At 39.8% G+C, this 26,878-nt stretch overlaps 1 protein-coding gene across 1 annotated transcript in view; it reads right to left on the reverse strand.

Moving 5' to 3' along the window:
• LOC115416094 (ubiquinol-cytochrome-c reductase complex assembly factor 1-like) overlaps positions 1–24,540 on the reverse strand; it is a 58,246-nt gene extending 33,706 nt beyond the window's left edge. The window contains exons 1-4 of the mRNA XM_030129801.1: positions 24,317–24,540; positions 18,235–18,339; positions 12,142–12,249; positions 486–558 (exon numbers count right to left, since the gene is read on the reverse strand). Of these exons, the coding sequence (XP_029985661.1) occupies positions 486–558; positions 12,142–12,249; positions 18,235–18,339; positions 24,317–24,391 (361 nt within the window). The 5' untranslated portion in view covers positions 24,392–24,540. The remainder of the gene's footprint in view (positions 1–485; positions 559–12,141; positions 12,250–18,234; positions 18,340–24,316) is intronic.
• Positions 24,541–26,878: the final 2,338 nt, after the last annotated feature.

Here is a 26,878-nt window from a genome sequence, read left to right on the forward strand (position 1 = left end):
AATCATTACGTCCCTTGCCAGCAGTAACTACAGTCACTGTATTATTGATATGTTTTTGAGCATTAAATACTACTAAATAAATCTCATTATCATTAAAAATTACATTTGAAATGACGCATAATAATGTTATGACAGAACTTTTACAACTCTAACAAAATGACAGACAATAAAAATGTCTAGCGCAGCCTCTGCCTGGTACCCGAGTCGAGTCGTGCCGGTTCCATGTAGTGAAAACGCTGCATTAGAAATGTAAAGTCTCTAATATATACATACTGTCCTCCACGTCTAATTATAAACAGCACTATCTGAGCTGTATGACCAAAGCCACAGATCTGCAGGAACAGTTTAGGATCATAAATGAAGTGAAAGTCTGCTGTTTCCATGTGGTACATTTTTACAAACTGTTAAGTCAGAGCAGAAGCATTTAAATATGGAACTGAATTAAACTGTTTTGTGTTGCAGACACGGACACGCTGTTAACTTACTTTCGAAGAACTCGTCATAGTTGATTCTCTCTACACAGCATGTGTACATCCGCAGGGCAGCAAGCTTGATTTTCTGAGAAGACAAAGGAGAATAGAAAACACTTACATTAGTCACTTTTTCATTAGACATCTGCGCAAAACTTTACCCACATTACTAAATGTCGAAAAAACAGACGTGCGTAATGTCGGTTTTTCCATTAAATCACAAATGCGATGATTAGTTTATTTATTATCGTGAGATGACACGAGAAGTCATTCCACAAACATGAACATAAATATGGTGTTTATTTACAGATATATTCATTATTATTATATATTCCCCCTCTATCTCCTACTAAATTAAATAATGTCTTTTCCTGCTGTGTCCACACATACACATACGTTTCTTCTTCTTCTTCTCTTGTTGTAATGTATCTCATCATCTGTTTTTTTTTTTTGTTTTTTTTTTTATTCACATGACTCTCGTTGCAAAAAGAGGTCTTTCCATTGCAGTTTTGTCTGATATACCATTTGCACTATGCCCGAAAAACCACCTCTTACCAGCACAAAAACTTTTAATCGAAAAATGTGACTTCTGGTGAAATTGTCATTTTTCCATTAGGCCAATTTTTATGCGCGAGTTATATTTGACTATTGATGGTTTTCACTAGTTAGCTTTAATAAATACTTAGAAACTGAACCTTTCTCTGTTACAGGATTCAAACCAATCCGTGTATTTTATGTTGATTCTCTTCCAGAACGTTAGGATTTCTCTTTTTTTTTCTTTGATTACATCCATGACGATAGGGGTTTAGTCAGGATGACTAAAGATAATAGCTCCCTCTACTATCTTAAAGACCACCACAACTACAGCGCGCGCACACACACACACACACACACTCAAAAACAAGAATGAGGAGGACAACCTGAAGCTGTGAGCGTGTGCGCAGAAACAGGACATGAGGTCACAGATGTGTAGGAGCGGGTGCCAAGGCCTGCCAGGCCGGCCTGTAGCTCAACACTTAGATGACACAACCACCTTCATTCCTCTGCACATACGTAAAGGCCCGCTCACTGTTTGGCCCAAACCTCCCACATAACCAAACCTCACCATGGCTGTAAATGTTTATGCTTTAATGACGTGTGCATTCTTGGAAAACAAGCGTGTGATGCAATGGACATAACCAAAACACACAGACATGAACGGCTTTTTGTAGGCACTTCTGGTCCAGAGGAATCTGACTGATACCTACACTGTTGAGATCTTACTAATGTAAGATTTGGACAAACTGATGGTGAAGATTCTGATTCTGACCAAGTTTCTAGTAGTTTTAGATTTTTCATTCTAGTTTAGTTTTATTTAGTTAGTTTGGACTTTTTTTCTCCAATTCAGTTAGTTTTCGTTTTTTTTCTAAATGCTTAGTTTAGTTGTAGTTCAGTGGTCTCTTTTCTCTTCTTCTCTGTGGTCGTATTCAAATAAATCCCAGACAGGACTCTGCTGCTTTCTCCCAACTTTAGTCTCCATGTTTCCAGGTAGAGTGGGGACCAGAAGACGACTGGAAACCACAAGTGAACACAAGCGACGGACCAAAAAGTGTCGTATGGAGACAGCACAGAAAATTACTCGAGTGAAATAAATCGATTTTATGTTTATGTTTATGTTTACGCATTTGGCAGACGCTTTTTTCCAAAGCGACTTACAGGGGAAAACCATCAATCCGACACTGACAAAGACGAAAACAAATTTTATCCATAATTTTTATCCGTTTTAGTTAGTTTTGTAAACACACAATACAGTTTCAGTTAGTTATGTTTGTTTTCTTTTAATTATAGTTTTTATTTATTTCAGTTAACAAAAATGTTTTTACAATTCTAGTTTTCGTCATTTTGTTAGTTTTTGTTAACGATAATAACCTTGGTTCTGACCATTTAACCAACAATGAATAAAAGAAAACATGTTACCAGTGTTTACTTGAACCTCAATAACACATTTATACACTCATACACTGACACTTCACACTTAAACGGGGTATACACATAAGGATTTTCTAAATCTGAAGAGATGTTTTATCTGTCCCAGACCCCACACGTGAAGATAAAACACCAGACATTGAACAGTTCTGATGGTACTGTGTGTGGTGTGGTCCAATCATCTAAACACATAACAATTCAATCTCACCACCGATCTAGAATCTAGTCCAAGACAGAAATCTCGCGTGATCAAATGTGATATAACAAAAAAAATGAAGAAGAAACATAGAAACGACCGGACAACAAAACACGAAAGAGGACATATGAGAGGAGGGAAGGATGGTGTTCTTGGGACTATTTTTGACGGAAAAATCCTGAATTTCCACCGAACTATCTGTTTCAGGTCGGCCAAGTTTGTTTTTAATTCCCACCTTCTTCCTTGTTCCTCAGTCAGCTCACCTCTTGATTGGCTACATTCTGTTCCACGTCACAATTCACCGAGTCATGACTCAGGAGTCATCGTCTTTCCCCGCACACACGAAGAAAAAAAGAAAGTTTAAAATTTACAACCGTCGATTATCAGAACAAATTCAGTCTTAACACACCTCAGACCACAGGATAAACTATAGGATAATCTGATAAAACATAAAAAAAATCTGGTGTTTGCCGTTCTTGGTCCAGAAGGGGGAAAATCAGGATAAAAACAGGCTGATTATCTTTATGTGTGAACTCAGCTTTATGTACACAAACACGTGACACACACTTGGGAGACAACAGCTTCTTTCTAAACAACAGGAGTACAGACTGCTCCATAGAACAGAGAGAAAAACAACCTGCGGCTGAGCACACAGCTTTAAACTAATTGCACAGACATCTACTCAGTACTTCACAGCTGCATACGTTTTGGCTGTGACTCTGGTGTCACATTCTGTAAACATGGAATTCACATGAACTGATACAATCATTTTCCGTCCTTGTTACACAGACTGATTCACATCATATGACACCGGCCTTTTTCTATATCTTTTCACATCCTGTCAGTTGCTGCTGTCGGGAATGAGGTCAGTGCTTCAGTATCTCAGTAGATGATAACCCTAACCCTCATCTACAGTTGTAGTTTAACTCCACCAGAGTGAAAATGTGTGAGTGAATGAATAATGGATCCGCTGTACGTGCTTTGAGTATGCGTTCACAGAAAAGCGCTATATAAATCTAATCCATTACTATTATTATTGCACACATGTACATTGTGATGACGACGCTCAAATGGTATACGGCTAAAATGTGCTCAGAGCTCTTCTGTGTGTCTGTGTTCATATTAAATCAGTCTCAGTGAATCCAAAGGAACTTTGTGTTGGTAAATGACAGTTGTTCAAATGGACAGGATTTCAGTTCTGTTCAACATGTTGATGCTCATATGAACTATGTTTTCAGCTCCAAAATGTCCAATTTCAGCACAATTAATGCTATATTTTCATGTCACAAATGGACAAGTTCTATTTGAACTGAACTGAGCTGAAAAACAAATCTTCTCTTCTTTTGGATTCCCCAGTTTTTTCTTCCCAGATTCTCTCCTCCATATCACATGTTTTATTTGTACAGGTTCAATCTGGAGTATGGTGCTGATCCATCCTGCTTCTGTTCCACCAACACATACATGAAGAATGGCACACAGCACTGTTTACATCAACACTTTTACAATAAGAAGCATTTTTATACAGAAAGAACAATTCTATATTGTTCTTTCCTCTTTAGTCTGATGCTAAACTATCCAATAAATAATAGTGCTCCTAGTTTTTGCACAGGGATCATTAGTGTAAACGCTGACATGGCTGCAGAGCATCAGTATGATGGGATCCACAACAACCATGTCACATCCGTCCACTGACACATTTAGTGTTTTTGTGTCAGCTGGGATTGTTTTAGATCCACAATAGCAACATTTATGAAGAAGAGCACAATTAGCAATAGGAAGTCTAGAAGTTTATTCCTAATAAAGTACTGGGACTGACCAGAGCATCATGGGTAATGTCACGTCCATCCACTGTCACGTCCGTCCACCAGCAAAAGTTTTCACATACACGTGCTATTCCAAATCCAATATTTATGAAAATAGAGCTTCCACTGTCAAAGAATATCAGTAGTCTGTGCACAAATGGATTAGCATTATTTACACACACTTCTGTGACTTTAGGACAACTGTTTTTTTGGACACAAATGGACACTCATTTGACCCCCTGAGGAAATTTTAGCCGTATATTGTGCAGCTCTACTCCAGTGTCACTCACACTGGTGTATGAATGCATATGAATGTTCAGTGGTGGTCAGAGGGGTTGTTTGGTGTGCTTCCGTCAGCCTGCCCCAGAACAGCTGTGGATATACATACAGTTTATCACCACCAGAATGAGAATGTGAGAGTGAATGAATAATGGATCAATGATGTAAAGTGCTTTGGGCGCCTTGAAAAGCCCTATTTAAATCTAATCCATCAGTATTCTTACAGCTGGTAGTTGGCACACGTCTGAGCAGACATGTTAGGTTGTATTTGAGTTGTTGTGTTCACATGCTGGGGGGAATATTCCTGGATGACAGCCCATTATTTCAGCTCCTGCTGGGAGAATGCAGCTCCCATATCCTCAGACCACCACACAGGCTGGAGTCATATAACTGTCCTTCATGTCCAAGGCCGACCTCACAACATGCACCACTCCTCTTCCACCACATACATGTTAACTGTTAACCTCAGTGACACAGAAACGTGTGCGTCTTGCTGCCGATCCTGTTTAAACATGTAGCAAACAACTTCTTTTCCTACAAGGCACATGATTCAAACTGGAAGCAGCTCATTTGCCTTCATATCCTCCTCTATAAACCCCTGCCTTCTTGTGAAACTTGCTTCAGGGTGTTGTTGACAAGCTTCCACTCAACCAAAAGGTTACATCAGGATAATGTGGAAGTTGTTACTCTATCTAATAACACTGATTCGACACACTGCACCTGAGAATTACACGGTCTTCATTTAAGCTTAATGTTAAAATTGCTATTTTTCCTGAACCTGACTGCAGTTTATGACCAACTAACAGCATCTGCAACTAAAAGTAGATAGAAATAATGTTGAAAAAAAAAAAAAATCAGAGCTTGAATGCATGATTAAAACAACAAACACCTTAACGAACATTCATTCCTTTTGCTGCTCACCTTCACCTGTAACAGACATGGGTTGAACACCAGACCAGCCTCTAATGCTACTTTTACTTTGCCAAGAACTAATGCACTCAAAAAGACGTTTATATACCGAGCCATCTACTATTGGAATATGTTCAGATTCATTCATTCACTCATTATCTGAACCCGCTTTATCCTCACTAGGGTCTCTTGGAGCCCATCCCAGCTACATAGGGGCGAAGGCGGGGTACACCCTGGACATGTCGCCAGTTCATTGCAGGGCTAAACATATAGAGACAAACAATCACTGTCACATTCACACCTATGGGCAATTTAGATTAACCGATTAACCTATCAGTACATGTCTTTGGATGGTGGGAGGAAGCCGGAGTACCAGAGAGAACCCATGCAGACACGGGGAGAACATGCAAACTCCACACAGAAAGGTCACACCCCCGTCGACTGGTGTTGGAATCAAACCCAGGACCTTGTTGCTGTGAGGCACCAGTGCTAACCACTGCACCACTGAGTCGCCCGCTCAGATTCAGATTTTTTTTATTCATATAGTTTAGTTTTATTTAGTTTTGACTCTATTTTTCTCTAATTCAGTTTGCTTCAATTCATTTTTAGAGCAGGTTTGATAGCTTTTATTTGTTTTTATTTTTTTCTCAATGTTTAGTTTTAGTTTAGTTGTAGTTCAGTGGTCTCTTTTCTCTTCTTCTCTGTGCTCCTATTCAAATCAATCCCAGACAGGACTCTGCTGCTTTAGTCTCCATGTTTCCAGGTAGAGTGGGGACCAGAAGACGACTGGAAACCACAAGTGAACACAAGTGACGGAGCAAAAAGTGTCGTATGGAGACAGCACAGAAAACTGAGAGAGACAAAGAAATCCATTTAACATTAATCTGACATTGACAAAGACCAAAACGAAGGGAATTTGATCCAAAATTTTTATCCGTTTCAGTTAGTTTTGTAAACACACAATACAGTTTCAGTTAGTTATGGTTTTTTTCTTTTAATTATAGTTTTTGATTTATTTCAGTTAACGAAAATGTTTTATCAATTCTAGCTTTGGTCATTTTGTTATTTTTCGTTAAGGACCTTGACACAGAGAAAGTAAAATATATTATACATGTGCAGTTTATAACAGATGTACATGAAAGGGAACCCCAAGGACACAAGAGTGCTTATACAGCGTGTCCCATAAGTCTCCATACATAGGAGACATAATACATTCCATACATATATGGTTCTAACATGTATTTCTTTATATTTCTTCTTTATAGTTCTTCAGCAGTGGAGGACATGCATTAAAATGTGTTCCCGACAAAATGGCAGTCATATAGAGCATATTATATAAATAAAAATGGTTTATGTCAAGAAACGTTTATTTTTCCTATGTATGGAGACTTATGGGACACCCTGTAGATACTGGGGGACCCAAGCAACCAACAACATCCTCACCCACATTCCCCCTCAACCCCCACCCCCCCCAATGTTACCTCCAGAAATGATGTTAATAAGTGATCATGTTGTTATAAAACAAATCTTAAGAAATCTGCAATCAAGGTTCAAGGTTCAAGTTATTGTCATTACATGTATATACAAGAAACAAAAATCAGTACTCGGGACCAGCAATGTACAGCGTAAAGATTCCTATAAAATTAGTCCTATATTAAAACCTAACGATAAATAATGACTAAATAATGCATAAATAATGCAGTGCGAGATTAAAATGAGCAGCATGTTAAAACGGGATAAAAACAGCAGTGTTTCCAGTTAGCAGCATGATATCAAGGAGCAATAATGAAACAATGCTCCATTAATGTAACTACGTTTTGTTTTGTTCTCTCTATGTGCTTTGTAAATGAAAAAAATTGTAGTACTTTAATTTTGGAAACAAACCCCAGGAAGAATAGACTCTGCTTTGGTACAGACTAATGGGGATCCTTAAATAAACAAATAAAGAAATAAATCTAGAACCTTCATTTGGCTGCCGGATCCAAACTCAGCTCTAAATTCTTCAAACATTTATCCATCATTTAACCTGATGAATCTGGACAGTTTTATTGCACTCAAAAGTAAGAATTTATCACCATTAAATCACCTTCAGCTGGGCACTAGTCACTTATTATTGACAACTTTGAACAACTTTCATCTTTCGGGGATGCTCATGTTATAATTATGTGCAGAGTGTTGGGGGTTTGATTGACAGTCTTATATGTACAAAGGATCAGCCCCTAAAACTAGAAACCGCATCGTCTATAGGGGTGTAAGAAAATATCGCTTCCGCAATATATTATGATATTTCATTTCACAATACTGTATTGATATTAAAAAGTACTGTACCAATATTTTTAGGTATTTATTTAAATGGAGATATGGCAGAGGTTCATGTTTTTGTTTTTTATTTTTTATTTGCTCTTTTATTTCTATATTCACATGGGTACTTTACTCTGTTGTTTGTCTAATAAAAAAGTAGTATTGTGATATTGCAGGTCATGCATATAGTTTTTTTTTTTTTAAATGATAACACTGTTTTGTTAAATAATGGTTATTTCAGTCATCCTAAAAGCACTTTTTTTCTGTCTGAGAGAAGCAGATGTTCGTTCCTTGCATTAAAATAATGTTCTGATCTTGGATGATTCAGGGACTGAACACTATACACTCTATTCACAACTAACAGAATAGGAACATTTGAGCCGGATCTGAAACTGTAATATCTGTCAACATAATTTTATTTATTTATTTATTTTTTATCTGTGTGTGCTTTGTGCTTGTAATTTTATTTTTATCTGTAAAAAAAAAAAAAAAAAAAAAAAAAAAAAAGTCTCCCCCTTGAACTGCCACCTTATCGTGGTGGGGGAGTTTGAGTGCCCGACTGATCCCAGGAGCTATGTTGTCGGGGGCTTTATGCCCCTGGTAGGGTCTCCTAAGGCAAACAGGTCCTGGGTGATGGGCCAGACTAAGAGCAGTTCAGAAGCCCCTATGAAGAAAAACCATCAGAAGAAAGTGACGTCGCCCGGTATGGCACAGCCAGGGCCCCACCATGGAGCCAGGCCTGGGGTTGGGGCTCGAATCCGAGGGCCTGGTGGTCGGGCCTATGCCCACTGGGTCCGGCTGGGCCCAGCCCGAAGGAGTGACGTGGGCCCGCCCGCCGGTGGACTCACCACCCACCGAGGGAATTGTAGGGGCCGGGTGCATTGTGGATTGGGTGGCAGTCGACAGCAGGGAGCCCGACAACCTGATCCCCGGACACAGAGTCTAGCTCTAGGGACATGGAATGTCACCTCGCTGGGAGGGAAGGAGCCGGAGCTTGTGAAGGAGGTTGAGAGATACCGTCTAGATATAGTCGGGCTCACCTCCACACACAGCTTGGGCTCTGGAACCCAACCCCTCGAAAGGGGCTGGACTCTCCACTTCTCTGGCGTTGCCCGCGGTGAGAGGCGGCGGGCTGGTGTAGGCTTGCTCATAGCCCCTCAGCTCAGCCGCCATGTGTTGGAGTTCACCCCGGTGAACAAGAGGGTCGCGTCCCTACGCCTTCGGGTCGGGGACAGGTGCCTCACTGTTGTTTCGGCCTACGGGCCGAACAGCAGTGCAGAGTACCCGGCCTTCTTGGAGTCCCTGGGAGGAGTGCTGGATGGTGCTCCGACTAGGGACTCCATTGTTCTCCTGGGTGACTTCAATGCCCACGTGGGAAACGACAGTGAGACCTGGAGGGGGGTGATGGGGAGGAACGGCCTCCCTGATCTGAACCCGAGTGGTGTTTTGTTATTGGACTTCTGTGCTAGTCACAGTTTGTCCATAACGAACACCATGTTCGAACACAGGGATGTCCATAAGTGCACTTGGCACCAGGACACCCCAGGCCGGAGGTCGATGATCGACTTCATTGTCGTATCATCAGACCTCCGACCGCGTGGTTTGGACACTCGGGTGAAGAGAGGGGCAGAGCTGTCAAACCGATCACCACCTGGTGGTGAGTTGGATCCGCTGGCGAGGGAGGAAACCGGACCGACTCGGCAGGCCCAAACGTGTTGTGAGGGTCTGTTGGGAACGTCTGGCAGAGCCCGATGTCAGTGCGGTCTTCAACTCCCACCTCCGGGAGAGCTTCTCCCAGATCCCGGGGGAGGCTGGGGACATTGAGTCCGAGTGGACCATGTTCTCCGCCTCCATTGTTGAAGTGGCTGCTCGGAGCTGTGGTCGCAAGGTCTCCGGTGCCTGTCGTGGCGGCAATCACCGAACCCGGTGGTGGACCCCGGGAAGTAAGGGATGCCGTCAAGCTGAAGAAGGAGTCTCATCGAGCCTTGTTGGCCCGTGGGACACCCGAGGCAGCTGATGAGTACCCGAAGGCCAAGCATGCTGCAGCCCGAGTGGTGGTGGAGGCAAAACTCGGGTCTGGGTGGAGTTTGGGGAGGCCATGGAGGAGGACTATCGGTCAGCCTCGAGGGAATTCTGGCTAACCATCCGGCGCCTCAGAAGGGGAAAGCCGTGCACCACCAACACTGTTTACAGTGGAAGTGGGGAGCTGCTGACCTCGACTGGGGATGTTGTCGGACGGTGGAAGGCATACTTCAAGGATCTCCTCAATCCCACTGTCACGTCTTCCATGGAGGAAGCAGAGGCTGAGGTCTCAGAGGTGGACTTGTCCATCAATCAAGCTGAAGTCACCGAGATGGTTGGACAGCTCCTCAGTGGCAGGGCACCGGGGGTGGATGAGATTCGCCCTGAGTACCTTAAGTCTCTGGATGTGCAGGGACTGTCTTGGTTGACACGTCTCTGTAACATCGTGTGGCAGTCGGGGACAGTACCTCTGGATTGGCAGACCGGGGTGGTGGTCCCCCTTTTTAAGAAGGGGGACCGGAGGATGTGCTCCAACCACAGGGGGATCACACTCCTCAGCCTCCCGGGCAAAGTCTATTCCAGGGTACTGGAGAGGAGGATCCGACCGATAGTCGAACCTCGGATCCAGGGGGAACAATGCGGTTTTCGTCCCGGTCGCGGAACACTGGACCAGCTCTATACTCTCCATTAGGTACTCGAGGGCTCATGGGAGTTCGCCCAACCAGTCCACATGTGTTTTGTGGATCTGGAGAAGGCGTTTGACCGTGTCCCTCGTGGTATCCTGTGGGGGGTGCTTCGGGAGTATGGGGTCCGGGGCCCTTTGCTAAGGGCAGTACGGTCCTTGTATGACTGAAGCAGGAGCCTGGTTAACATTGCCGGCAGTAAGTCAGACCTGTTCCAGGTGCATGTGGGACTCCAGCAGGGCTGCCCTTTGTCACCAGTTCTGTTCATAATTTTTATGGACAGAATTTCTAGGCGCAGCCAGGGGCCAGAGGGGGTCCGGTTTGGGGACCATAAGATTTCATCTCTGCTTTTCGCAGATGACGTTGTCCTGTTGGCCTCATCAAACCTGGACCTTCAGCGTGCCCTGGGGTGGTTTGCAGCCGACTGTGAAGCGAGCGGGATGAGGATCAGCACCTCCAAATCCGAGGCCATGGTTCTCGACCGGAAAAAGGTGGTCTGCCCTCTCCGGGTCAGTGGGTAGTCTTTGCCCCCAGGTGGAGGAGTTCAAGTATCTCGGGGTCTTGTTCACGAGTGAGGGAAGGATGGAGCGTGAGATTGACAGACGGATCGGTGCAGCGTCTGCAGTGATGCGGTCGCTGTACCGGTTGGTTGTGGTGAAGAAGGAGCTGAGCCGAGAGGCAAAGCTCTCGATTTACCGGTCAATCTACGTTCCTACCCTCACCTATGGTCATGAGCTTTGGGTCAGGACCGAAAGGACAAGATCCCGGATACAAGTGGTCGAAATGAGTTTCCTCCGCAGGGTGGCTGGGCGCACCCTTAGGGATAGGGTGAGGAGCTCAGTCACCAGGGAGGAGCTCGGAGTAGAGTTGTTGCTCCTCCGCGTCGAGAGGGGCCAGCTGAGGTGGCTCGGGCATCTGTTTCGGATGCCTCCTGGACTCCTCCCTGGGAGGTGTTCCGGGCGTGTCCCACCAGGAGGAGACCTCGGGAAGACCCAGGATACGTTGGAGAGACTATGTCTCTCGGCTGGCCTGGGAACGCCTCAGGGTCCCCTGGAAGAGCTGGAGGAGGAGTCTGGGGAGAGGGAAGTCTGGGCATCCCTGCTTAGACTGTTACCCCCGCGACCTGGCCCCGGATAAAGCGGAAGAAAATGGATGGATGGATGGATGTAAAAAATGTTACTTTTTACAGAGGAAAGTTTTGTGATATCGTATTAAAATGTGTTCTGAACAAATAAAAATATGTTCAGTATTTGTGCATATTTCTGGTATAATTCAATTTTTCCAGGAAATAATCTCTTAACATCCCTTAACAGTATTGGGATATATCGTGATATATCGTATCGTGGTCCTAGTATTGTGATTTGTATCACATCGCCACATTCTTGGTGATACACAGCCCTAATCGTCTATGCTGTCCAGCTTCATCTCCATAATCATATGACTTTAACCTCATTAACTCTGTCCTTTGTCATTCAAACCCTTCCATTCCCTCCCCTGGTCTCTCTATGACTCACCCATTTGTTGTATTTGAGGGGTCCAGTGAAGCCCATCGCCTCAATGAGCTTAGTGAAAGCCCCGACTTCCTCCTCCGTGTGCTGAGGCGTCTGCTTCACATGACTCAGCTGAAAGACAAGACACACGAACACAAGGGAATGATGACAACAGGAGTCAGGCAAAACATAACGACAAATAAGCAAAATACAGGAAAAAGGGCAACGAAAGAAAGGAACACAGCTGTTAGTAAAAGCAGTTGAACCCATATACACCCAGAGCTACCACTGTCACAGTTCCCAATTGAATTATTCTCTATATTTAACCTTTCTGAAGTGATTTCCACTTGTAAAGTAATCAGTCAACCATGGGAATTTATAGGATGGAAAGAATAACCTTTACTGTAAATTTGAAGATGGATTTTTTTTGTGCAACACTAGGAGGCATGGGTGAGATGAATGTATGAATATGAAGCCAAAATCCTCTGAAGGAAATATGTGTTTGTGTTTTTATTTATCTTTATTTATATATGGATTCTTTACTTTGAGATCCTGTATGCCAGGACCATGACAAGCTGCTGTAAATGTTCTTGGGTTTTTTTGTTGTTTTTTTTTTTTTACACCCACTCTCTGGATGTGTATAGTTTGTGTATTTATTTGTTTATTTAGTGTGTGAAAAAAAAAATCTGAATTCTTTCAGTAAAAAGAGAATTTAATTTAAAAAAAAAAAAAAAAAAAGAAAAGTAATCAATCATATCATTCAAAATACACACAACAAATCAGAATAGCCAAGTTATTTCCTAAATGGCTCAGGTGATACAATAGACAGATTAAAAAAAAAAAAAAACATTACTGAAGAGTTCAACAATTATTTAGTCGGTGTTGGTTGTACTTTGGCCAGTAAAATTACTGTGTCTGAGGATAAACAACATTTGTTTGATAATCTCATTAAACGGTAACAGCAATACTATGTTCCTTCATGGAACTGATGAAACTGATATAATTGAGATAGTAAGAAAATTCAAAAACAAAACATCAACTGATATGCATGCTATGATAATGGTAAATGTTAAAGAAGTCACTAAACTGTTGGTCATGTTTGTGCTGTTGATGGTGGTTGTATTACATGATGACTAAATAAAGAATTTCATCATCATTTAGCACCATTTATTGTAATATTATCCTCTGTATTTGCATTTTTTTCAGTGAAAATCAGGTATTTTCCTATGTTTAATTTACTATCACGTAGAACAGTGGGTCCAACCTTTTTAGGCTCATGACTCCATTTTAACATCACAAATTTCTGGCGACCCCAGACATTCAAAACTGAGACTTTTTTTTTTTTTTTTTTGCTAAAATTAATTTGTTTTTGATCATGTAATAGTTTGCTATACTATGTTTCAAATAAATGTTAATTTTACACAACATTTAGTCTATATAATATATATTATTGTGGACGGAGGCAGAAAAGCCAGTTGTAGATTACTGCACAAAGGGAGAATTTTGCACAGTCAGTCCAAAGGCTGCAAATTAATACTGAACAAACAAGAACTCAAACTATGAATTATGAAAGAGCTGCAGCATCTGAAACTGACCACAATGAGCATTTGAAAGAAACAGAACCACAGTGTTTCAGTCTCAGGTTCAGAGTTTGTCATGTCTTTTATGGATTGGGATTGTCTCTCTCAACTCACCATTTTTTTTATTAATAAGTTTTTATTTTATTTTTTATCAATTACTAGAAATTTCAGGCGACCCCATTTGAATTCCAGGTGACCCCACGTGGGGTCCCGACCCCATGGTTGAAAACACCGATGTAGATGTTCACAAAGCTCGACTTTGAGCGTCATTATATAAGAAACTGAGGACAGAACAAAACTGAAGAAAAACTGACTTTCAGCAAAAATATCAATAACTGAACATAAAAACAAGTGTGTCCATCCACTGTCATTGATCCAACTTCAAGGGTTTTACTGGTGAATCAATGTTATAGAAGATGACGGTGTTTCCACGGTAACTATGGAGCCTCTGAACGTCCAAATATGGTCATATCTGATGACCATTAAAAGACAACATTGAATTATTTCAATGTATTGATAGGTTTAGTGGTTTAGAAGTCGTTAATTCATCCCAGTTGATGCTGGAGGGACTGCAGAGCCCATAGAGCTGATCACACTCACATATTTTGGCTTTGTCCTCAGTTAAGTGTGTTTTGGAGGGAGGTTTTCAACGCCCTGAAGGAGGTTTTTAAATAGAACGTCCCACTAAACTTCACAGTGGCAGTTCTAGGAGTAATACCTGAAGGTCTGGATACAAGGGCAGATAAATACTTTTTGAATTTATGATTCACCGCTGCCTTAAAGTCTAGAACCATCAGTTGGATGAAACCAGAACCTCCCTCATGTAATACATGGATTCAAAAAGTTTGGGATATTTTAGCAGATGGAGCAGATCACATACCTGCTCAGGCTTCACAAAACCACATTTACTAAAAGATGGGAACACATGTTACCTTTGCTGCTACAATATTTATGGTGATGCAATACTCCACGTCGTTTATCAAGGTGTTGTCATTCTGCCTCTGATGCAGATTTATATCTACAGCCTTTGTTTGGGAATGTGAACATTGTTTGTTTGCTATAATTGCTATTGTTTTCTCTAATTTTCATCCTGTGTTGCTTGTGGAGGTTTGTGAGAATACATTTGCAGCTGTGTAGGGGAAAAGAAACTAACTGAACTGTACTTGAATGTATACATTATACTGCACTGAAAAAAGAGAAAATCTAATAAAAACTAAGTTCACAAAAAAAAAGAAAGAGAAGTCATTAATTGTTTTAGATCAGTAGATGATTCAGGTTGCCCGTAGTCATTTGGGTCTTTGAGGGTTAATATTCTCCTAGTACAGGGATCTGCAAGCTTTTCAATCAAAAGAACCATTTTTCACTCAAAAAAGAAGAAAAAATGTGACCGGAGCCATTAAAAAAAAGAAATACTTAAACACATCTACATTTTACCATGAGGGGGCTGTTCTCCTGTAGCCTGTTTGTGATTTGTTTGTTATTTAACTATTTAACTTTGTATTTCCACTACAATAATGCAATGTTTGGTGCATTTATGAAATTATACAACTACAATAAAGAAAACATTCAAGATTAGTACAGTTTTCTAATGATGTACACTATATCCAAACAAAATTGCATTGTATAATAGATAAAAAGCTCCACTTTCATGTATATGGGCTGACTTTTAAACAGCCAAACTACTAACAAATGCAAACTGAGTATCTTGTATTAAATTTGACACAAAAATAAGGTAGTGTGACATACATTTTGGTTTATATGCTGTCAAAACATTTTATTCTGTGTATAGCCTGCACATTTTTGCAGATGGACAATGTTAGACTTGATTTAGACCTCTAAGAATATTAAAAGTAGTGGTTCATTCAGTTCATTTCAAAATGCTCCTTATGTTTTTTTGACAAGGGGAGCCATAGGGAGAGGCTAAAGAGCCACAGGCTGCAGACCCCTGTCCTAGTACACACTGTATCTACTGTATTCCATCAGCAGAAGCTGCAGAGTTTCACACACACACATATATGAGCGCTCAGACGGCAGTGAGTCCACACACCTGGACACTGTGGCCTTTACTGGTGAGTGTAGCTGCTGACTGAAGGAATAGACTGACCTATTCTCAGCTGCATGTTGTCGTCATGAGTTGACAGTCTTATTACTGTCACCATTTACCCCAGCTGACCTTTAGATCACAGATGTGTGTAACTATTAAAACCACTGCAGCAGTAAGGACAGTGTTCTGCTGGATCTTAAAGGTCCCGTATTATGCTATTTTTCAGTCACGTCATATAGGTCTCAGAAGCCCAAAAACATAGTATTTAAGTTTGTTCGCCCCAAAATCATCCTTTTTTTTGGAGTTTCAGCGGTCGAAAAAGTCCCTCTCACCAGCCCTCCTCAGAACAGTCTGTTTCTGGGCCTGCATCGGGTATGCAAATGAACGCATCTGTCCACGCCCACTCCCCCTCCCATCTCTGGGAGAGGACGCGGCTTAAGCTAGCGGTACTATGCGCTAATGTTGACGGTGAAGCCATCATACACATGTCTCAGACAGAATGTCTTTCCAAACACTGGCTTTCTTTGCCTTGAGGCGTGACTGAGCCCCGACGGAAAACGGCGGTGTTGTGTCGGGTTCGTGGACCTGACACGGAAAGACGCCTGCCGCCACTAATGCAGGCAGCTGCTAACAAGCCTGATGCTAACTATACTGATGCCAACCACAAAAGGCCCGTGTTCACAGTAGTTCTGTTGAATGTCTCTTGATATTATCAGCTCTTGCATGTTAACGGGGACGCAAACGTTAGCAGCAGTAACCGAGCTATGTTAGCTGCCATGCTAACGTTAGACGTACACATCAACAACCACCAGCTTATCCGTAATGTAGGGTTATGCAGTAAAGATACAAAAAAATGATCAGAACTTCCATCTCCCACAATTGTACTTGGGTCATGAAGCGTTGGTACTGCGTCCTTCTTGATTCGGAGTCTTTGTGCTAAGCCGCAGCTGTATGGGCCCATGTTAAAAAAACAGTCGTCCGTGAAATGCCGGGCACACACATACAAGAGTTTGGGAATGTTGTTTGGTACATGACCATCAAAGATAGAATCCAGCCACTTTTTACGGAGAGGCTTGGAAGTGGGGAGCAAAAATAAACTATGGTGTTGGTGTGTGCAGCCAACAACACCACAACTTGCGTGTCTTGCCTTCGCCATGTTTGTTGTCCAAGAGGTACTTTGCCAGGGCGGGGCTCGCTTTGCCAGGGTGGGGGCACAGTCAGGGGGAGGAGTTAAATCCGCTTATGTCATCATAAGCGGACCCAACTCAAACTCGGCCGTTTGAGCAGGCATTTTCACAAAATGTGGTGTAGCAAGGCAGGGAGGAAACGGACAGTTTTCAAATTCGAACCTCATAATGAGGCTACTGCAACACACACTACTATAAGAAAACTTTCACAAAGTGAGATTTGCATAATACGGGACCTTTAACGGGCTCATATTTAGCTAAACCCACTGTTAGTCATGTCCTGATCTGTTCATTTTAGAGCACTAGTAGTGGTAATTGGATTTCATTCTCAGAGCTGAAAACCACAAGAACACTCAAGCACTTATTTGAGTCGCTTTTTAGAAACAAACACTGACCACATCCAGCCTGAGAATCGGAAAAAAAACAAGACTCTTCTAGAAAATGAAAATCAAACCTCTTTAAAATGTTCTCATTCATTTTAATAATGAACAAGACAATCAGTTCACCCTGACCTTTGTTTCATTCTGTTGTTTTAATGTAAATAGCACTAACGAATACATAAAATAACCACACTCAGCTCAAGAAGTGTCATTCAGGTGATTATGTAATATCTGTGAAAGCCTTAAGGCTGGTTTATGTTTGCTGCATGAACGTGATGTGTGGAAAATAGATGCAGGGAGTCGGCACGAGAGTCCGCGTGGTGCTTTTATCCTCCAGGCGGCGTCTATTCTCAAACTGCAGGGGGCAGTGTGCCACACACACGTCTATCACAGTAAAAAACTAGAGAAGAAGAAAATTGCCATAACAAACCAAACATGGCGACTCTCATGCATCTTCTCGATGAAGAGGAAACTAGCTTGGAGGGAAATGTGTGTCTGTTTCCCTGTGTTTAATAAAATTCCAGAGCCAGCTCAACTCTCTCAGAATCCGTGGCGGTCTTTTTTGCTTTCACATATCTGTCCCCAGTGTTTTTCCAGGTTTTTTTTTTGCCCATTCCTCCTCTTTGCCGACTGTATGAATCGTTCTCCACTCGGCTGTGGCGGTGGTCCCGCTGTGACCTCCCATCCCAGCGTCTGTACTTCTACCACCAGGAGCTCCTGAATGTCGGCCATGTTGTCCGCGCGTCTCTTACTAATTTACTGAGGTGCGCGAAGCGGAAAGTTTCCACTTAAGATGAGCCGCACGAAGGGGCGTGGCTGTGAAAGTGACATCAATTGGCCATATGAAGCCACACAGAGCTCGCTGACACGGTAAGAATAAACCAGGCTTTATTGTGTGTGTGTGCGTGTGTGTTTGTGTGTGTTACCTGTGGGCTGCTGTGCAGTGTCCGGCATGGTGTCAGACAGTTAGAGGAGACTGTGGCCAGTGGGTAAGCTGCTAAAGCTCTGGCAAAACTGGCTTCCTCTAACACCTGAAGGATAGAGAGAGAACACATGAGAAGAACAGAGGAAATATGAGGCTTATTCAGTCAGGATTCACTTTAAATCAATAACTACAGAAGCACTCAGAGAGCGCAGACCTCCACCAAGGCAGGTCAGCCCCCCCCCATCACCACCAAAATTTAATCATTTGTTCTTTGTGTCAGTATCAACATTTCCTGAAAATTTCATCCAAATCCGTCCAGAACTTTCTGAGTTATCTTGCACACAGACAGAAAAACAAACAGACAAACCCAGATGAAACCATAACCTTTGTCGCTCCTTGGCAGAGATAATAAAATGAAGGTAGTGCTCGATCGGTTTCAGTATATGTGCGTAGTGTGTTTGTGTTTCTGTGTTCTGTCAAATCTGTGACATTAATATGTGAGAATTAAGTCAAACTACAAGAACCACATTCTCCTGAAATACTTTTACCATATCTTCTTTTCTTTTTACCTTAAATCAGGGCTGTCAAACTCATTTTAGTTCAGTTCCACATTTGGCTAAATTTGATCTGCAGTGGGCCGAACCAGTAACATAATAATATAACAATATATATATAATGTCAACTCCAAACTTTTCTCCATGTTTAAGAGAAAAAATTATATTAATATAAATATATATATATATATATATATATATATATATATATATATATATATATATATATTAATAAATTACACTATGAAAAGGTTTGCATCTACAAACTATCCTTTCAATGTGAATAATATGAACAAACTGAAAAAATGTGTAATTTTAACACTATTCTGCCTCCGTTTATCATTTCCACATGTACATTACCACTTACAGATCACAGTGGATCTACAAACACACAAAACATTTTGTAACAGGTGGAATATTATTATTAAAATTGTACTTACTTTTCTTAAGACATTTCAGGTTGTTCATATTTGTTCAGGTTATTCAGATATTTTTGCAATATTATACTTTGTTTTATTGTAAATACATGAAAACATTTACATTTACAAAGAGAAACATTTGGAGTTGTGAGTATTTATATGTTATTATGACCCACCTGAGATTGAATTGGTCTGAATGTGGAACCTGAACTAAAATGATCAACGTTCATATCTTCAGTGTAATTTTTGCATTTCACAAATTCATCCCCAGGGCCAGACTGGACCCTTTGGCGGGCTGGATTTGGCCCCCGGGCCACATGTTTGACACCTCTGCTTTAAAACAACAAGTATTTTTATTTGTCCAGTATCCAGCATGACAACCCTTTCAGCTGCATCATCCTCATTTGCTCACCAGAGTGAATATGGAAGTATGAAATATATAAAACAGAGGATTAAAACTTATCATTTATCCATGTATTCAAGTACTTTATGCCTTCATAACCAACAGGGTGATCACCTCTGTTGTTTATAAACCATGTTAATAAAGAACAGATTCTTTGAAGCAGCATCATTTGAGCATTTTCAGCTTTTCTAGTCAGGCAGCTAATAAATAAATACTTGCTTGGTCTTTGCATGTAGAGTGAACAGAACTGAACTGTATTTTCCACCAGAATATATTGAATGGAAACCTGCCTTTGGCTCATCAAAACATAAACACAAGACAGATGACATGTAACTGAAAACCAAGAAAACACACACACATAAACTCAACTGGAGTGAATATGGGGATGTTTAACAGCTGCTTGTATGTTACATTAGTTTGGCACAAATGGACTTTTTGGTAGCCAGATGTGTCCTGGGCTCTTTCCTTCAGGACATTAATATAAATTCAGGATAAAACAGGTGTACAGTGTCATTACCAGCGGACTGTCAGAACTTTCCTGCGCACAGCAGTGTTGCATAACAGATTGAACTGTGTTGTTCTATCATTTTTCAAGCAGCTTTTACACATATACAGCAACATTTATTTATTTGTTTGTTTGTTTGTTTGTACTTACCAGTCACATTATCACTCTAGACCAGGGATGTCAAACTCATTTTAGTTCAGTTCCACATACAGCCTAATATGATATCAATTGGGCCACACCAGTAAAATAATATAAATAGGATAAAATTATAAATAATGTCAACTTCAAAGTTTTTTTCTGTTTTTGAGTGAAAAAAGTCCAATTCCGTAATGAAAATGTTTACATCAATGAACTGTGCTTGAACACAACATGGACAAATCTGATCAACCTGAAAATTCTTAAGAAAATTAAACACAATTTTGACAATATTAGTTTATCAGTTTATCATTTATGTATGTGCATCACAACGTACAGATCACAGTGGATCTACAAATACACACAACATTTAGAAACAGGCAGACTATTGGTACAATTCTACATACTTTTATTAAGACATTTCAGGTTATTCACATTTTTTGTAAAAGGCTAGTCTGTAAATGTAAACATTTTTGTGTAATATACATTTTTTACACTAAAACAAAGAGAAAAATTTGCCTTTTTCATTATTTATAGGTTATTATGATAGTATTTTACTGGTCTGACCCACTTTAGATTCAATTAACCCAATTTGATTTGAACATCCTTGACTGTTAATATCTTCAGTGTAATTTTTGCATTTCACAAATTCATCCCAGGGGTAGGACTGGACCCTTTGGCAGGCTGGATCTGGCCCCTGGACCACATGTTTGACACCTGTGCCATAGACTGACATGTAACACCATAATGCTCTCAGTCAGGCCAAGACACACACATTCTTACCTACATTTAACCCTTCAATTTTTGCAATAAGAAAGAATATCTGATTAGTTTTCTTATCCTCCTAAGACCCAGGAAATGTCAGCAAAGTACCAGCTTTTTTTGTTTTTTATTAAATAAGTGCCTAGGGATGTAACTATATGAAAATTTCATATCACGGTTATTGTGACCAAAATTATAATAGTTATCATTATTATCGCAGTATTATTGAAATTGTGCTCAAAATGTTCAAATGTTTCAGAAACATTCCAATATTAACCCTTAGTGGTCTGAGCCTATTTTGTCCGTTTTTCAGTCCTTTTGATTTTGCCTTTATATACTATATAAACAAATGTTTACTATACCCATGTTTGGGATCTGTTTTTTCAGCACAACTTCATCTATATCATCTGTCTATTATTTTTTCACTTTAACCTACTATAAAAACATAAAAGGACAAAAAACACACACACAAAAAAAAATCCGATTTGAAAAATGTATATAATTTATTGCATAAATAATACACAGATGCTTAACGAACCTTTTCAAAGACTTTAAAAGTGAATACTGGTTCTGAATATTAGGTATAGAAAATTAAAATTGTAATAAATTCAAACTATACTCAAATATTTGGCATAAAAGCAGATCTTTACATGGGCGGTTTTTCCCTAAAAGTGCGGTAATCAAAGACAGTTATCATGAGAATTAGAATTTAAACGGTAATACTAACTGTCTGCGATTTTACCACAGTTTATCGTTATACCGGTAATCGTTACATCCCTATAAGTGCCTATATTAGAGACATCATGATGCAACCATTTTTTCAGATGCAGTTTTTAAAATTTTTATGGAATGTCCTTTGTGGTGGACAGTTGTCTTTTCTTTTTTTTGTCTAAAGTTGTGAAACTCTTGTCCTCAAATGTGGACAGAAAACCCATAGCTGGGTCTGAGGAGGATAAAGATAAAAGTAATTATGTGAAGTTCAATAATATATGATGCCGGATATTTCAACAGTACTTGGTAAAAATGGCACATTTATGTAGAATATAGTCAAATACCTTCACTGCTGTGATGTGATTGGAGGAAAACTGAACCAGGTCAGCGTGTTCCTTTAGATCAGTAACAGTCTTGGTTGTTGTGCCGAATTCTACTCCCTGCCGAAAACTGCTCCCCCTTCTGAAGTCAGCCATGAAGAGGACAATGTGCACCAAATTCACCGTCACAATTTGCTGAGAAATGCTCCCTGCTCACCCTGGCTCGTTAATTTTTCTCCTTTCTGACTGAAGGGTACGAAATTAATTATGAATTAGTCAGCCTCTTAACGTCATCATAGCCATGTAGCAAGTAATGAATAATATTGTAAGACATTGCAGTTATGGTTTTTTTATCTGTTTAATATTAAAGAATGTGCAAACTGTAATGTATATAAAAGTTTCCGAAGTTAAATCTTAGATTCACAACATACAAAATATAAATAAAACAGATACTGCCAAAAACTACATGATGGGGTTACAGTTTTCGGCAGGGAGCAGAATTCGGCACAACATTGGTTACATCTGGCGTGTCAAACATGCGTCCCGGGGGCCAAATGTGGCGTGCCAAAGGTTCCAATCCAGCCCGTCGTGGGATGAATTTACAAAGTGCAAAATTCCACAGTCCAGGCTGTGGAACTCATTTTAGTGTTGGTTCCACACACAGACCAATATGATCTACAGTCAAATAATAACAGCAGAAGAACCGACAAAAAAGAAGGACTGCAGATTTTCTTCTTGCTTTGATGTGAGAACAATAATATTACACTATGCCTATAAATACTACAAATTTAAAAAAAAAAAATTCTTTGTTTTAGTGCAAAAAATAACATTAAATTATGGAAACACTGACATTTCCAAACTATCCTGTAACGATAAAATGTGAATAACCTGAACAAATCTGACCAACCTGAAATGTCTAAAGAAAATGAAGCACAATTTGAACTCTTTTCTGCCTGTTCCTCAGTGTTTAGTGTCTTTGTAACTCCAGTCCATAAAGCACATGTAGAAATGATAAGTTGAGGCATAATATTGTTAAAATTGCACAAAATTTTCTCAAGTTTTTTAATTTAAATTTCAGTTTTTTCAGTTTTTTGTTTTGTTTTGTTTTTTTTTTTGGGGGGGGGGGTAGTTTGTAAAAAGTAAGTATTTTCATAATTTAATGGGGTTTTTTTTTGCACTAAAACAATGACCAAAATTTGGAGTTGTCATTATTTATAGGTTATCATGCTATTATTTTACTGGTCCAACCCACTTCAGATCAAAATGGGCTGAATGTGGAACCTGAAAGAAAATGAGTTTGAGAGCCCTGGGTCACATAAAAACTAGAGACATCTCACACAGGAAGTTAGCATTATCTAAACATCTGGTGATACAGAACCAAATTTATATGACAAATAAACTTATACTCTACAAAGAAAGTCAACATATTGATATGTTATTTAGTTTATTATTATTATTATTTTAATTATCATGATTCCTTGCTGTGGATTCAGTTAGATAGGATGGCTGTTACAGGTCATTCATACAGTAGTGCACTGGTGTCAAACCTGGGGCCAAGTCCGGCCCACCAAAGGGTCCAATCTGGCCAGTAGGATGAATGTGTGAAATGCAAAAATTACACTGAAGATATTAACAATCAACAGTGTAAAAATCAGTTTATTTCAGGTTCCATACATACACATACAAACCAATTAGATCTCAGTTGGGTCAAACCACAAAAATACTGCCATAATAACCTAAAAAATAATGACAACTGCAGATTTCATCTTTGTTTTAGTGTAAAAAAGTAAAATTACATGAAAATGTTTACATTAACAAACTATCCTTTTTACAAAAAATGTGAATAACCTGAACAAATATGAACAACTTGAAATGTCTTGAGAAAAGTAAATGCAATTTTTCAATATTCAACATGGTACTAAGTGTTTTGTGTATTTGTAATTGTAATGTGAGTTGTAACGCACATGTGTAAATGATAAACTGATAATCTGAGGCAGAATGTTGTTAAAACTGCACTTGTTTTTCTTAAGACGTTTCAAGTTGTTCATGTTATTCAGATTTGTAAGGAAACGTTGTAGATGTAAACAGTATCATAATGTCATTTTACTTTTTCACTGGTATTACTTTACTGGTCCGGCCCACTGCAGATCCTACTGGGGTGGATGTGACCCCTGAACTAAAGTGAGTTTGACAGCCCTGCAGTACAGTGTTAATGTGTCCTGTTGACTTAGCTCAAATCCTATTAGCGGCTAAGCTAATGTTAGCTAATGTTACCTTTCCGTAGGCAGCTCTGTTCGCGGTCACATTCAGAATGTTTCTGACGGCAGACTGCAGCGGCCGCCGATACATGACTCCCAGATGTCCCCACACTACAGCTAAGGAGCGGGTTGCCACTAAAATGCGGCTCCCCTAGACAATAAAAGCTTTTAGGTTTGGTAACACTGTCCCCAACCCTCCTCCTCCTCCAGCAATGTCAACGGAATCTGTCCGGCACCGAAACCCGTCCGGGCAGAAACAGGACTCTGCAACACAAGGGTCCGCTTACGGAGAGCAGGAATCAGCCAATTTATAGGAAGTAATCCATGTTCATTATACATCGAAGACGTGATATATCAATAAGGTTTATAAATATTATAAACTAGAGAGGAAACATGGAAACAACATATTAGATCTATAAAAGGAAAGACTGCAAAGTCAATGGTAATCTTGTATAACTCCAGAAATGTACTCAACAGTAAGACACTCCATATAATTGACTGTTCACTTCTACTTCCTTATATATCCTATTGTGTGGGGGTGTGGGGCTGGACGTATAAAACAACTGTAAATACTATTTTTAAAAAAAAGCCATAAGTATTATTAATAAGGACAGATAAAACAACTGTAAACACTATAGTCCGTCTACAAAAACAGCCATACTATTATTAATAAGGCCGGTTACTATGAACGTTCCAATGAATTGTTTATGAAATCCCATATGATGAAATTTAAAGATTTGGTTCACTATAAAATAATGCAAATAATGTATAAAGTAAAATTACTCCCTGTCTGTGTACAAAGCAGTGGTTCCAACCTTTTTTGGCTCCTGACTCCATTTTAACATCACACATTTCTGGTGACCCCAGACATTCAAAACTGAGACTTTTTTTTTTTTTTTTTTTTTTTTGGTAAAATTAATTTGTTTTTGATCATGTAATAGTTTGCTATACTATGTTGCAAATAAATGTTAGTTTTAGAGGACATTTAGTCTGTATAATGTCTATTATTGTGGACAGAGGCAGTAAATCCAGGTGTAGATTACTGCACAAAGGCTCAGGATCTGTCCAGTCAGTCCAACTGGGATTTACAAGGAGGACAATTAATACTGAACAAACAAGAACTGAAACTATGAATTATGAAAGAGCTGCAGCATCTGAAACTGACCACAATGAACATTTGACACACAAACAGAACCACAGTGCTGCAGTTTCACAACCACAGTTTGTCTTTTATATATTGTTGTTGTCTCTCTCAACTCACCAGATATTTTTATTAGTAATTTTTTTGTATTATTTTATCAATTGCTAGAAATTTCAGGCGACCCCATTTGAATTCCAGGCAACCCCACATGGGGTCCTGACCCCAAGGTTGAAAAACACTGCTACAAAGGTTCTTCTCAACACATGAGTCTAAATAGGATTTGCCAGATGTTTGTAAATTTGTTGAACAAAAAACTAGAAAAGAGACTAAAAGAAGACGTATATGTGATGGAGTTCAGCTGTAGAATGAGTCCAACATGGACTGAAGAATGTGGAGCTCATTTTTGATATTTAAAAAAAAATGGTACGTAGGGCAATTTTTGAAGGATACAATTGTTAAGATCTAATAAGTAATAAGTAAATTATTTGTTTTGGACTCTACATTAAATTACCATTAATTTGGTTGGTTGTGTTTTCTATTTTTCTGGTTTAGTTTCACTTTTTTAAAATGTTTTTGCTTGTTAGTTTGGTTGTGTGCATTGTTGTTTTGTTCTTTTTCCTCTATTGAATGCTGGGTAACTGAATGTGTTCTGTAGGACAGGCATTAACAGAAGTGTTCTGCTTCTGCCTGTTCACTCACTGACCTGTGGGGAAGGGTTGGAGTGTGGATATTGGTTGGATTATGTGAGGACTGAGGAAAGAATTTCATCATCATTCATTCATTCATTCATTCAAACTCTTCCACTGTTGTGTGTGATTTAACAGTTAAATGAGTAGAAGACTGTCCTGTACTTCTGATAGAGGACAAAAGTTGAAAATATTACACAATCTCAAATATAAAAATCCTTCTTGTGTTTCAAAAGCGTGCCTGCACCAGACAGACACAAACAAATGTGAGGGATTTTCTTTTGTTTATTGTTAATGAGAACCAAACAAACTAAACTAAATTCTAGACAGATTCTACATGTCATGAACTGGATGTGTTTCATTATCTTGTGGAAACATTTAGTGCATGTGCAGGAAGGAGCATGTGGGTTTAGAGAAAGACCCAGTTCAATGGGATTCCAAAAACATTTTTCCATCACTGTATTAGAACCAAAATGCCTCATATGTCCTGAAAACAAAACCACCTCTTACTGACTTCTAATACACTGTAAACTAACGCTATGATAAAAGTGTATTCTATTGCATGTCTAATAAACTTATACCAGAGGAACCACTGTTTTTATGTTTTGGTCTAAACTAAACTCACTTAACTCACAAGTTACTCTTTGAAGATTTCATCAGATAATACAAACCTGCTTTAAGAACCTCTGTAAAGCTATTCCCCTTTTTATCCTAATGATGCACTTCTGCACGTTCATTTCACATCGTCTTT

This window comes from Sphaeramia orbicularis, unplaced genomic scaffold, assembly GCF_902148855.1.
Source record: "Sphaeramia orbicularis unplaced genomic scaffold, fSphaOr1.1, whole genome shotgun sequence".
NCBI lineage: Eukaryota > Metazoa > Chordata > Actinopteri > Kurtiformes > Apogonidae > Sphaeramia > Sphaeramia orbicularis.